This window comes from Dunckerocampus dactyliophorus, chromosome 4, assembly GCF_027744805.1.
Source record: "Dunckerocampus dactyliophorus isolate RoL2022-P2 chromosome 4, RoL_Ddac_1.1, whole genome shotgun sequence".
Taxonomy (NCBI): domain Eukaryota; kingdom Metazoa; phylum Chordata; class Actinopteri; order Syngnathiformes; family Syngnathidae; genus Dunckerocampus; species Dunckerocampus dactyliophorus.
In genome coordinates this window covers 9847568-9862500 of record NC_072822.1, presented here as the reverse complement: position 1 = coordinate 9862500, position 14933 = coordinate 9847568, and the positions used below count along the sequence as shown (strand labels likewise).

At 41.6% G+C, this 14933-nt stretch overlaps 1 protein-coding gene across 1 annotated transcript; it reads right to left on the bottom strand.

Annotated features, from left to right (window-relative positions):
• Positions 1 to 757: 757 nt before the first annotated feature.
• On the bottom strand, positions 758 to 13466 carry snx18a (sorting nexin 18a). The gene is made up of 2 exons (XM_054774514.1): positions 11751 to 13466; positions 758 to 1880 (listed from the first exon to the last, which is right to left on the bottom strand). Exons 1-2 carry the CDS (start codon positions 13177 to 13179, stop codon positions 1627 to 1629), a joined length of 1683 nt encoding a protein of 560 aa, XP_054630489.1. The 5' UTR covers positions 13180 to 13466; the 3' UTR covers positions 758 to 1626.
• Between the last annotated feature and the right edge of the window lie 1467 nt (positions 13467 to 14933).

Sequence of the window (14933 nt, the reverse complement as noted above, 5' to 3'; positions counted from 1 at the left end):
TTTTGAGCCCACACCTCGTTTTATATTGGCCCTCAGCATATTCTCAAAATAAAATGACTCATGAGATATATTATTAGATATTACACTACTTTGCTTTGTCACCTACAGCCAGTGGCGGAGCCAGACATTTTTCATTGGGGTGGCCAAGGTGAGACCATTACTGATATAGGGGTGGCAATAAGTTGATACCTGAACTGTCTAGGTGGCCGGAGAGTGCCCACTCGTAGCTCCACCACTGCTTTTGGACCGTCTATTAGAGCAATTAATAGCTGAGCAGTGTGCCAAGGACATGTTTTCAATTCATGGTTTCTGGATATTGCTCACCATCATGGTGGCCAAACCCACGCAGGGCATAATACGGGAGTGAATGCCGATTGGCACTCCTGTTTTAACTCTAGACTCCTTGGTTTACATGCTACATGCATACATCCACTCATGCTGCTGCAGATTTATGTGCTGAATCACGCTTCAGAATTGAAGTTAAAGTCAACATAGTGAGGAAACTTGACCGGAACCGACCAAAGTAATTATGGAAAACTTACCTACCGCTTGTAGTTCACGCAATTTCATTGACAGCTCCTCCGCAAAACTTTCCTCCCACGGAAAGTTGTGTGCCGCAGTGAAATGCGTCCAAGCGGAAACAGCGGTTACTAATGCACCACAGAGCCGCATTTGTCAAAACTGTCCCCCAGCCGCCCGAGAATGTGTTTCGAGTTTTTAAACGTATTTTAAAAAGTGTAAAAAGAAGCTAACCACAAAATAAATGTAGATGTTCTACATTAACTGTCACAGCACCTAGTATTTTGAAAGTGAGTCTGCTTATTTCATGTAACTTCCTGTGCATAGTCTTCTTCTCTTCTTCTCACGATCGAGCAAACACAGCAAGAGTTCATCTTTGGATGGTTGCTGAACTGAGGTTTACGCACATATTGAAGTCAGATTCCAAACTGTACAACCACAGGGGCTTTCCAGCGCATTTCTAAAATTCCCCCACATCTTTGCAAGCCAATATAAAACAAGGCTTTTAAGTGAAGAAGCAATTTATTTCTGCTTCACATCATGCAACCGACACGATTGGCGTTAAAAACAGCAGTAACAAGTGTGCATCATCAGAAAGACTGCGTTCATAAACATTTGATGGGAGACAAAATCAAGATTTAGGCACAAAAAGTGTCCGTTTGACATCCTGCAAGCTTGTAAAAAAAAAAAAACAACAACAAAAAACGTAATTTTCTAGTCCAAAGACAGCTGAATGCTTTGTAAAAACAAATATATTTGTACACACTGTATATAAAGCTTTTAGTAACAAAAGGAGAAGGCACAGCGAGACGGTAGCTGCTCCTGAGGACACTTGTCCCTTTAAAAACAACGTTAAGGCTAATACTTGTATAAACGTGATAAATGCAGTCATGCTTGCTTCCTGGTGCAGCAGATTGATGCCGATACTCTTCTTGCTGAGACTTTTTGCATTAAATAGACATTCAAAAAGTGTGATGAAGTCTTGGATTTGTTCTCCTCAAACCTGTCGTTCGTAGCTCCACTGTTTGCACTTTAGGTGGCAGGCTAGGGTCACTGGCCAGGGGGTCACAGGGGTCATAAAGTCCCGTAGCAAAGCGGCAGTTGCTGCTATGCGTTGTCGTACTTGTGCAGCGCCTCCTCCAGCTTGCCTGTGATCTTTTGGAAGAAGGCGATCTGCTGCTGCAGGTAGTGCTGCATCTGTGCGCGGAAGTCACGCACACGGATCTGATGGAAGTGCTGGATCTCTGCCAGCGTGGCGCATGAGATAATGTTGCAGCGCTCGTTGATTCCCTCCGCCTGCACCGCCTCCATCTTGCCCTCCTCCACGTGCCGCTGGCTCTCCTTCACCTTGGTGAGGGCTCCTGGTTGGGGGTGGGAATAAAAACAATTAACATGGCCATCTCTCACGTGCACAAATCAGCACCAACATATTTAGTATTCACCGTATAGGGTGTTTGGCTTCTGAACTTTTCACAGATTGAAGCTTCAATATTGCAATACCTTGAAGGACTTTTATGAGTACCCCCCTAAGGCTAAAAAAGACCATGATATACATATTTACAGTAAGTGAAAGCTTTGTATTCTTATTCGTTATTCATTTCAACATTTTCTCCTTACAGGATGCTCTTTTTTCCCCATTTTTACTGTTTTTTTTCTACAATATGCCTTGGGCCAATAAAAAACAAGTAACAGCCCGCAAATGGCCGCTGAGCCACACATTGAACACCCCAGCTTTTAAAGCGCTCTGTCAGGGTTGAATGCATGACGTGATGTGACGTCAAATCTATGAGCAACCGCAGCTCTCTTGGACTATTTAGCTTGTTAGCTTTCCATCCCAAGCGAACAATGGTAATTAAAGAGAGAAGGGGCGTGTTCTTGCAGGTGGAATTCATCGACGCATGAGAACAGTCAGGAGATCCCAAATTGGAGCACAAGCGCTGACCAGTCACAACCGTAACGGTCGGTGCCGCTGCACTTTGAGGATTTTTTTTTAAAGTTTTTATTTTAAAAAAATTTTTAACTAAAAAAAAAAAAAACACCAAATCTTTTTTTTAACAGACAAACCATTATGCAACATCAATAGTGACAAACACAAACTTTGATTTTAGTATTTCGGTATCAAGGCACCCTTGCAGTGATACCGAACACAGATTTTTTTGTGCATGCTTTGAATGGGGAAATGTAGCACCATCTGGTGGACAAATAAAATATTAAAACGTAATGACCAATGGTCCACATTAAAATCTTACTATGAAGGATAGCATTTGTTGATGTTAACGTAAATGTGGAGTTAAAAATAGCAATTGGATGTTTTTTATGCCTGTGAATATTCTCATTCATCCAGGTCACTGTATTCTCAGGGCATTGAATCGGTCGCTACTGGAATGTTTACGTTGTCTTAGACGTTTTGCTTCTTATCCGAGGAGGCTTCATCATTTCATGCTCAAAGACCATCTCAGAACACGTACAGAACACGTACAATGCTGTCCTTTCATCCCTTCCTAAAAGACTCAATCATTTAGCCTTAAATAAATATACAAGGAACAGCCACCTTGGTTTCAGGTGGTCTCATGACCATCGTTACGTCTGAATGGAATGCTAATGAAGGTGATATCACCCAAACGACCATCTTTGGCCTCCTCCTTTTAGAGGATACATTCACTGGATCTTGCACCAAGTTCTCAGAGCTAGTCTGACCTGATATCTAGTCTGACTAGTCCACCAAGTCTTTGAGCATGATCTGATGACTCCTCCTCGGATGACAGGCAAAACGTCTTCTAAGACACCCTGAACAGTCCAGTTGTGATAAACTCAATGCCCTGAGAAGATGGTTTTGAATACGTGTTCTAACTTTTCCAAAACAAAGCAAATTCATCCATTCATGTTCTATACTGCTTGTCCTCATTGGGGTGAGAGGCGGGGTACACCCTGAACTGGTGGCCAGCCAATGGCAGGGCACATATAAACAAACACTCACATTCACACCTATGGACAATTTCAATTCAGAAAGAAAGTCATTGAAAGTCAGGGAAAATGTAATTTTTAACAAAGTTCCTCACTTATTAAACTTAACAGCAGACAGAATATTTCTTTACTGTTACAATGTCAAAGTTAATGTTCAACTTTGCACACTTTGAGCTCCTTGGACGATTAAAAACAAACATTGAAAGACATGTTTTCCACCTGCCAAGGTCAGAGGCTTTTACAAGGACACTGCTCCATGAATGAGAGCACGTCTACATTGAAATAATGATGCTGATGTCACGCTGCAAATGAGCATCCACCCGCCACATCGTGCATGGTGACATCATCCAACAAACATCTGTCTCCCTCCATCGGGAGGAGACACGTGCCTGTGGTATGTGAGAATGACATGATGCTCTGCAACCTCGCCTTTCCACGTTGAAACCAAACCGTAGCCACTTCCTTTAACACACACACACACACACACACACACACACAGCTGTGCGTTTCCTTCCCTTCCAAACCTTTTCAGCTCAATTTAATTTGGTTCCCCCCGTGACCAAAACTTGCGAAAATACATCTGTGAACATCAATGAAGGCAAACGTGAAGCCCTTTGTTGCAACAGATATCAACTTCAAACTCCAAAATATATTTTCCATAGATTCCTTTCTTGTTTATAAGGAACACCAAAACCATTCCTTAGATTCCTCGGACACTTTTCCTCAACAATTGCGTGTGAATGCTAAAGCTCACGTCAGGCACAATATCAACGTAAGAACTGAAATTGAGGCGTATAACCATCGTTTCAGCCCAGATGTCAGTGAATAGGCTTGTCTTTTTGTTTTGAAAAAAGTCTATCTGTTCAGTAAACCAAGAGTGGCGGAACACGGTGCTGCAGTAGCTAGTGTGTCCAGTGGGGTCACATACATGCTTTCACAAGTCTTCAATTACATGCATACACGCAGTGAAGCCTATTCACAAGACAGTCTTGCCACCTACTGGTCTGGCGTACATTTGATACGGAGCATGCATCTCTACATGTATGCCAGACGTTTCCTGCGTGTGTTAAAAAAGAGAAAAGAAAGTGTAGTGCGCTAGCTAAAAAAGCATACTGTACCACCTCCTGTGTTGGCCTGTCTGAGAATGTTCCTCTTCACCAGCACAGTAGACAAGAACTTACGTGTAAACACGAGTCATTGACAAAGTCATCCGCTGACTGTCCTTTTTAATCACACACCTAAACAAATATTATGATGTTGGTTTACCCTTCCACCCTCAGTAACTCTTCTAATGTACAACAGACAGAAGTAAAGTCAGCAAGAAACAACAATAAGAGAGGAACACAGCTGTCCAAATACTCCAAATCTCAAAGGTGCACACACTAATGGTCTAAACAGGAATAATTGTTGCTTACTCAACAAGAGATGCTTGCTTTAGCCTCAATTCCGTCTACTTGGACTTTAATAAGAGTTGCATGCAAAAACCTGCCAAAGCAGCAGCGTTGGCCAAATGATGATAATCCAGCCGCATTTCTACCAAACTCAATGTAAAAAAATACAAAAATAAATTCCATTATGTTCAACAGATCTGAACCAGAATGATGTCTTCCATGATCTGTGCTACATGCCTCCAACACGTTTGGTGAAAATCAGCCAATGGGATTTTTTCTTTTGCCTGGTGCTGCTGAGAAATTGGCAAGGACACAGACATTGTGGTGGAGGTACGGTTCCTGTGGTGTAAAAATAAGAGCCTACTACTAGGACTACTACTTTCTCAACCACTGCACAGAAACAGTGCAAGTTTGTAAAAACATGCACTCCTACTGTGTTGCCTGTGCTATTATTTTGCCACGATTGGTGATCAAGAATAATGTCTTTACTGGGGCAAAGGACAGGCAGGCGACTAACTGTCCATCCGTCTTGGATCTAATGATAACTAGAGAAGCACTCAGACAGCGCAGACCTCCGCCAAGCGCCATAGTTCCCCCCCATATTGTGATTCACACCAAAATAATAATCCTACATTTTTTGGATCAGTTTTTGATATTTTGTACAACCTGTTGGAAACTTGTCCTGCATTGATTTCCCAAGTGCTCAGATGATTTGTTTGTGGAGTTATATGCACAAATGCCGAAAATGGTCCTATCTCGCAATGTTAAAGAATCCTTTCAAAAACTCCTGGATCCGGACCACTCCCAAAATTGTATCAGTTTATCCATATCCCATTTCCGACAATTCCTGAAATATTAATCTAAATCCATTCAGGCCTTTTCAAGTTATTTTCAACACAAACAAAACGATAAATGCCAGGAAAAACATGACCTTTGCGCTGCGCTTGGTGGAGGTAAATATGAAATATTTGTCATCATTATATGAAAAAAAAAAAGATTATAAACCTGAGGATTGTTTTAGTACATCAACTTTGACTGAAATGATTGCGAAAATGTAATCTCACATGCCGGGTATGTGGATCAGAGTACTTCATGGCAGGATGTCGTTGATGTCGCTAGAAAAGTCTCGACAATGCATGATGTGACTCCACTTTGATACTATGAAAGCACTTCATAAAAAATCTACTTACAAGATATATCATATACATATTTGAACATCCTCTAGCTTTCCAATTGGTGGATGTTCCTTCACGGGCTTTGGTATGTGCAGGTGGCACCAGGCCCTGCTGGGCTCTCTCCTGTGGAGGCAGTCCATCCAGCGCTTACGTAATCCCTGCTTACATAACACTAAACTAGGAGAGTGTGTGACCTGAGTATCCAGCGGCATTCCGCCGATCTCATCAGCACGGACTGTCCATCAGTGCGCCACAGCTCATTTGATGGCTGGGGGAAATATGTCAGACAGACACTGTTATTCTTTTTGTCTTCACAGATGATACTAGGACTTGTGTGTAACTTCACTATCATGAATGATTGGGCGTTGTTTAGCTGAAATATAACCACATTTGGCTGTTTTAGCTGGCACGGTCAAATCACAAATTTTGTTTTAACAGTTTTAGTGCCGGATGGAACTTTATTATTTTTGGCTTAACTGCTAAAGAGCCCCACACCAAAGTCAACAGCTGGTTCTTAAAATGGCTCCGCATGCAAGTTTTGAGCAAGAACGAGAAAACAAGAGGCAGTAAATGCACAAGAGATGCTTTTTGACTAGTCAGAGGCAACGCTAGGTCTTTTTCTTTTGAAGGCCACAGTGTCTCACCTTTTCCTGGCCTATCATTAAAGACAACTTACTGCCATTATTGTTTTATACCAGGGCCGTCCAAAGTGCGGCCTGGGGGCCATTTGCGGCCCATTTCTGTTTTTTTATTGGCCCGCAGCACAGTCTAAGAATGTAATTTACTAAGAAAACTAAAAATATATATACTGCAAAAATGGAAAAAGTCAAAATATTAAGAGAAAAAAGTTGTATTCTAAGTATAAAAAGTCGTCATTTTCTGAGAATAACGTCATAATATTATGAGGATAAATGATGTCATTTTAGTTGCATAAAAGTTGAAATATTAAAAAAAAAACATTTCGTAATTTGAGAAAGAAAACAAAAATAAAGTCTTAATTTGTGGAAAAAAACATTATATATATATATATATATATATATATTATATATATATATACACACATATATACATATATGTGTGTGTGTGTGTACACTGCAAAAATCTGCAGTAGTTTTACAAGAATAAAGTCAAAATATTAAGAGAAAAAAGTTGTAATCTAAATATAAAAAGTCGTCATTTTATGAGAATAACGTCATAATATTATGAGGAAAAACTTTAGTAGCATAAAGTTGAAATATTAAATGAATCACTTTTTTAATGTCGTAAAATGAGAAACAAAACAAAAATAAAGTCTTAATTTTTGTAAAATTAGGTTGTGGAAAAGTAATGTTCTGCTAAAAAAAACAAAACAAAACAAAACAAAACAAAAAAAGCCACCAAAGTTGCCACACTCTCTGATGTGGCTTTAATTTCCGTTTTGGACTACTGTCAGTGTTGAGTATGAGAATGAGAATGAGGCCAGAACGTGTCTGAAAACACACAGCCCAGAATCTCAAGTAAGCTCTCATAGAATACTACAATATTTGAATGAATACAAAAGACCTCTAGTTTTACATTTATTTCCCGTTATTGGACCTCCGTGTTTGCTAGCAAGTCCATGATGATGCCACTGATGACTGAGTCACCTGTGTGAGGTCGACTGACTTGTGACAAGCTTTGAGCTCATGCTGCTCTGCTGAATGAATGCTGCTCATCATGGCGTGAACAGGCCCAGTGTCAACCACAGTTTGCACACATTACTGTGGAATGTAGCTGCTCACTTAAAACCAATTAGGTGGCCAATTTGGTAGGTAGCATTGTCATTGGATGACTACAGATTTGAACACTGAGAAATGAACACGTGAAGGTCAGCTGCTGTACAGATCCCAGAAGTGGGAGTTCAACCAATATTTTTGGGATAAATATACTTGAAGGACATTGGTAAACACAGAGCCAGAATGGTACATATTCTTATTAGGGATGCTTGATATATTTTCAAGCTGATACCCATCACTTCCGGCTTCTCGTGACCGATAACCGATAACTTTGTATATTTATTATTTTTACGTTTAGATTTAACTGTAGTTTGTGGACACCTGGAGGTAAAAATGACACAAAAAGTTGGATTTGACATGTCCATACCAAACGGCATCATGACATCACTACTATGAACGAAACATTCGGATCAGAGTGGTTTGCTGGCAGACAGGGGCTGATGTCTTCGGAGATGGTGGTAACGCCGTGGCAATGAGAGTGGGCCCCGAGTGTTTCTCTGCGGCTGGCTTTAGGCTGTTTCTTTGGTGGCGCGGTCTTTTTTGAGGGCTTTTGAGTCGCCGTCGTGGCGATGCTGGCGTTTCAGGCGCCTGCTGGAGTTCGTTGTGCTGAGGGTCGATGTTTTTTTCCTCTCGTTACGAAGTGTTTGCGGGGCATTTGGTGCGACTGGCATGCGAGGTGTCTGAGGCAGTGGAGTGGTCCCACACGATCGACACCATGTTTGTTTACAACACGTGTTTACGGTAGAGCACGGCCGATATGGAATGTTTGGGGCTTAAGCAGACATGGCTTGACATGATGCGCATGCGTTAATCACGCTAAAAATTTCAACAATTCTTGAAATGAATTAGTTACTGCCGTTGATGCACTATTTTGTCAGCCCTAATTACAGTATTTTTCAACTAATTTTAATACGTTTCAGAGGCCCCACATTAGTGTATTAAAAGTGTGTTGGCCAAAATCTAGCCTTGATGCTAGAATTTAGACGATTTAAAAGTGTTTTTAGTAAGTCCTACCAGGAACACACTGTTTTGTCTGCATCTTTCATGTTAATGAGGACTAAGACGTGCACTTCAGCTGCACATCATGGCTTTGAAAGACCTTCACAGGCCTGACTTTTCCTAATGGATGATCCATGATGTTATATTCAGATTTATTGAGGTGGACAAAACCGTTTTTTTGGAATGAGAAACATTATTTGTTGTAAACTTTGACTCCCTTTAACTGTGTTGTTTGCTAAATTTGTCTATGTTATAAGAACGGTTCAATGCAAACCTTCAGAGATTTTTGCTGTAAAAAAAAACTAAGTTCTCTCTACTCGGAGTTTAGGTTTTAGTGTGATTTTAGGCCCAATGTGTTAATACAGTATGTAAAAATGAAAAAACAACTGCATAGTGCACGTGAGGTTGTACTGAGACAGAGGAAACCAATTGAGGCAAGATAAACGGATTTTAACACAAAAGTACGTAAAAGCACTAAAAACTACCCTGGATTCCAAAAGGCTAAGGCTAACTTTTTTTTCTAAAATGTGTGTTTATTTTTAAACACAACCTGTACAGTCTGGTGCTAACCCAAGTTAGAAATGCTAAATATTGGTGGTCTGCGCTCCACAGGAAAGACGGTGTTCTCAGACCAAGAACTACCACTTCTTGAAGGTTTGAGGTATTAACGTAAAGTAATACCTAAAGTAGTAACGTATAACGTAAACACCCGAGGAGCTTGCGGGATGAATTATTCATTTCTCATCCAGCTGTGGTATTTAGACAGGAGTCTGGACTGAACACGGGATCAGATGGATTTATTCACATGATCTTCTTATCTATGTTTGACATGCTGCTTTTTTTATCTGCTCAATCACGTTTCTGTTTGATGGCATCAGGAAGTAAATCACCAGTGCTGCACATTAGCCAGGAAATGTTCATATTTTTGGTTAATAGTTCTTGCTTTCTCCTCAGAAGGAAGCAATTGTGGCATGATTGCAAACAGCACTGCGCACTTCCTCCTCAACAAACACAACAATGCTGTCGGTCAGTGCATCTTGCCTAACAATGTTGCCTCTCACAACACTGACATTTGCCACACAGTCAGAACAATCGGAGGGTTTCATGCGGAATGTTGACCTCCGATGGCTTTCTGTGCGATGATTGGGACCCATTTCAAATAATCCAATTGCACTCCGAGTTTAAACTAATGTTTTTATGTTGTTGGAAGGCTACTTACAAATACAAACTACTACAAAATCACAATCATTTTTGTTGTTATTGCCAGCAACAACCCACCAACTCAATGTAACAAGTCACTTTCATTTCTATCTCAGATAGACCTGGTGTTTGCATAATCTAGCTAGCAAACCTTGGAATGATTGGCAACATCCCCTCCTAAGACCAGGTATGTATGAGTCTTATCTAAAACATGTATTAAGGTTGGTAAAAGCAGTAGTCAATGAATGGATGAATATTACGGCTCCCTATGTGGTGTGGCAAGGTGTCACTACGCCTGTAACTAGTTCTTCGGTGAAACAATAATAGCAACAATGTCGCTGTAGCTTGGTTAATATGCACGTCACATTTATGCTTTTTGGAGTTGTTTTTCAAAAGGCTTTATAGGCGGAATAGGTGCTTCCCGTTAGGTGCATTCTTAGCTGAGTCTTTTTATATATTTAGAACTCACAGAAAAGAGAGAAACATACTGTATGTGTTCATATCTCACATAACGATTGTTGGTGATGGGCAAAATTTAAAAAAAAAAAGTGCTTTTTTTGCTTCAACATCGAATCTGCCAAAGCATCTGGGTTAACCATTATTATGCAAAAAGGACTTTTAATGCTGTTATAACAGTAATGTGTGTCTCTAGAGCGTGTTTATGGGAAATACGTGCTTTTCGAATGTACCTGGAGAAAACCCAGGCATGCATGGGAAGAACATGCAAACTCCACACAGAGATGTCCAACCTAGATCTTCCAGATCTCGACTGTGTGGCCAAAGTGTTAACCATTTGGCCACCGTGCAGCATTTTTAACATTTTCTTAAGTAAAAATCACTGAATTTGCACATTTCCTGATCAAATACAGGGCAGCAACCTAAGATGAGGCCACCGTGAGCATCGCTTCTCTGCTTAGTGCGCAAGCCTCGCCTACTGTGAGTGCACACCGAGTTCGATGAGTTCTGTCAGTCAGTCTGTTGCCAGTAATGTGATGTTGCAGAAACATTTATAAAACACCATGGCTTTCTACAGCCTTTGTAATGTGTTTGATGGAAGTGTCACATCATTACTCTTGCTAATCAGACAATAAAATACACAGACGTCATACGGGGTACTTGCAGTAACGATGCATCCTGAAGGGGTCAGGTGTGCGTGAGCTGGAAGGTGCTTGTCACTGCCCTCCTTCCGATGAGGAAAAGCCTTTTTTTTTTTTTTTTTTTTACTTTATTGAAATTTACAAACAGCAGTGCCGGCTAGCGCTACATTTACAGACAAGTCAAATGCGACAATTCATTCATGCTCTGCTGAATGAATGAATGAATTTGACTTCCCAGGTGGAGCATTATATATACACCCAAGCTCACCAGGAGATGACCAGACTTTTACAACAAAGTATAGGAACTTTCCCTGGAGAAGAACAGGATGCATGTACTTTATGGACAGATAAAAGGAAAGAACACAAATGTTTTTCAGATAATAAAAAATAAATCAATGGGACTAAGAAGTATCTGAAAACAATTTAAAAAACTTTATTTAACCAAAGTGAATGAGTCTTCTTTTCTTGGTTATCCTCTGAATGAACCATATTTCTACACTATTGCAGGACCTCGGAGATATAAAAATTGTATGTTCCAAATCATAAGCTTTGTAGTCATTGCAAACTGGTTCTAACAGTAACAAAGCAATACCCTTAAATCATTCCAATGCAACAAAACTTGCAAGTGATAATGTGAAGTGTGTGTGGTACCTTTCTGTACGTGGATGATGTCTGGGTAGTTAGCGAGGTGTCCCTGATAAAGCGCTAACAAATCCATGATGGGGTCCAGATCCTTGTTGGGCTGCTCTGCAAAAAAGTCTCCAATGGATTCAAACGCATCCCCAGTGAACGAAATAGCCTGGTTGAGTCCAGCTGAGAAGGCCTGCTGGTCCATCTCAAAGGCCTGGCTGAGCACCTTGAAGGACATGCCCATCTTCTGATATTCCTTCTTGAAGCCGCTCATCTGCTTGCGGGCAAACTCTCCAGCGGTTGCGTTGAGCTGCAGAGCGCTGTCATCCATCCTCTTGGTGAATGCTTTGAAGCCGTCAATTTTGCTCTCCACTTCTTGGAAGTCGAGCGGCGAGGCCGGCGTGCTGATGGTGAGAAAGAAGTTGGCACCCACCATCTCGTCTTTCTCGGCCTTCCTCTTGCCTAGCTTCCAGGCCTTCTCGTCCGTGCAGCTGCAGGTGAGGAAGTGCTGGAAGACGTCACAGCGGGCCAGGACGGGGTGGCTGGTCATGTGGTTCATCCACCAGATGAGACCCTTTCTTCTCTTGGAGATGAAGTCCTCCTCAAAGCGTCCCGTGGCTTGCTTCTCTGGTATGTGAGGCACTGAGATGACGGGGAACTTCTCCACCAGGCGGGCGTACAGCCAGTCGAAGTGCTTGTAGCGTCTGTTCACCTGGTTCTGAGTGTGTGTGGGTGTCAGCCTGTAGGAGATGTAGCTCTTCATCCCTTTAAACTTGGTCTGCTTGGTGGGGTCGTCTATCGCGCAGGTGAACGGGTACGGGTTCTCCTGCCACTCCGGACCATACTGTCCCATCACCACACAGATCTTGTCCCCGTCCTTTACGAAACCTGCCGCCTCGCCGAGCACAAAAGCCTCACCGCCAGATTTGACAAAAGTGGAGAAGCGGTTCAAATTCCTGCTGACTGTTGCGGAGCTTTTCGGGGCCTGACCTCTTGACATAGAGGTGGTAGACACTCTGTACGTGGACGGTCCATTTCCTTCCAAGTACCTACTTCCAACTGTGCCTGGCTCGTCCGCCACAGTGGAGCTGTCGTCCCAGTCGTCATCCCAGTCGTCATCGCTGGGCTGCTGGTAGATCTGTTGTGGTACGTTGACAGCTTTGGGCAAATTGTCCACTGCGGTCTTAAAAGAGCCGTCAAAACCTGTGGATGGCACATTGGCATAGCGCGACTCGGGGTAGGTGTCCCCAGATGTGTTATTATTGTCGCTCCTCAGGATCTCCACATAGGACGCAGGGATGAGTCCCCTCTCACCTTTGCTGTTGGTGCCCTCCAGCCAGCCCTCAATGTCCTTCTCGCTGTACAAACTTACGATCTCGTTCTCCCGCACAGACACCTCGCCGGGGTTCTCGGAGGTGAAGTCGTAAATGGCTCTTGCCCGGAGCGCCATGCTTTGTGAAGCACAGCCTGGCGCCTGCTGCTGCTGCTGGAGTTGTTAGGGAGGGTGGCGGGCTAACTCCCGAGTGGCTGGCCGGGGGCAGAGAGCAGCACAGCGGGCAGCCGAGCTTGCTATTATCGGCCCCACACAAAGTACTCCACAAACTCTCCACAAACGACAACTCAATTCATATATTCGTTCGTTCAAAGCTCAAAAGGTGGCTGTATTTTCTGCTATTCCTATCCGATCCGCATCGGACGTCGCTGCTGCTGCTGCTGCTGCTTCTAGCAACAGCACGTCGGACAGACCGACTAATCGAAGGCGGAGCTGCCTGCTAGCCTCATCCAGACAGACAGCACCAATCGGTCATCACGTTCAAGCGATGTTATCGCTGGCTAGAAGAAAGGTATCCGAATGACGAATTTGAAGGCTTTTGAACGTCACTTTACTTTTTTGTTTTTTTAGTTGTGATATTTGAATAGAATTGTATGGTTTGTAAGAGGTGTCACGAAACTGTATTTTAATTAATTAATAATTACATCATGCTCAAATATAGAATGCTGAAATAGTAATCTAAAAAACAAATAACCATCTTCTGTCAAAATGTATTTTAAAAACTCCAGTTATACCGTCATAACAATAGCCTTAAAAGACCCAGGGTAGCCATGTTGCTTAAGTAGACACTGCCCTCTGGTGGCTCTTTTTTTGTTTTTGTTTTTTTTACTGTAGCCCCAATAAAATTTTGATTTTACCACATGTAGAGAAGTAAATATATATTTCGAGATTAAAGTCATTTATTTATGAGAGTTTTAATTTGACCACAGTCATGGATAAAAATCTCAGAATTAAGGATTAAAGTCGTAAATGAATGAGAATATGTTTTGGAATGATTTGATCAAAATACAATTTTACCAAATCAAAATCTTTCCAGCACATTATGAATTACTTTATTTTATTTTTCTGACACATACTTTGTGTCACTTGATCAGTATTAGGTAATTTTATACGGTGGTAGTATATATATATATATATATGCCACATAACTTAGTTCTCACTAAATTCCAAATACAGTAAGATAAATTATGTTAAATTATGTTAACAGAGATGAAAGACTTACATGTTGACACAGACGTATGCCCCACATACAGTATACTAAATCATCAAGTATTTGACTCGGGTTAACGTTTGCAATGTTCAAGACAAGATTAATACACATGTTTTTTTGCATGCATTTTATTAAAATGTAGACTATGTAAATAGTAGAATACAATAAATAACAGACCAAGAATAGTGATGGAAACTCTGGTAAATACTGACCTCTGGTGGACATTTTCTGTTGAACGATAGTTTCATAAATCTTTTTGTTTGTTTGTTTAATTTATGACAAGTATTTTACGGTCCACCATGGGTGGATTGGACATTGGCAGTACAGGGATATGATTGTTTTTGTACAATGTGATTTGGATTGTTTTTGGTGCCAAACTGTTTCCCAAGTATATTAGTGTGTGAAGGTACAAACGAGAGGAATTAACTTACATTTCTTTGTAGAAAGGCGCTTTATGAAAGCAAGTATATTTACTTGCATTCAGCGCAGCCTTGACACATCCAATATGGCGGCGACGTTGACGTATCTCAGCAGTGGACAAACCCACTCGACGTCTATGTCTATGGGAGACACGGCAGGGTGGCACGAAGGAGATTGATTGACAATGGTCTACAGCCAATCGGGACGCAAAAAACAACGGGCGGCGCAGACAGACAGAGAG

What these genes read in the sequence shown, in the direction of transcription:
- snx18a (XM_054774514.1), bottom strand. Translation starts at nt 13,179, where the DNA reads ATGGCGCTCCGGGCAAGAGCCATTTACGACTTCACCTCCGAGAACCCC. An exon ending in CATCATCCACGTACAGAAAG is followed by an intron (nt 1,881 to 11,750) that starts GTACCACACACA and finishes ACCCCCAACCAG; the next exon opens with GAGCCCTCACCAAGGTGAAG.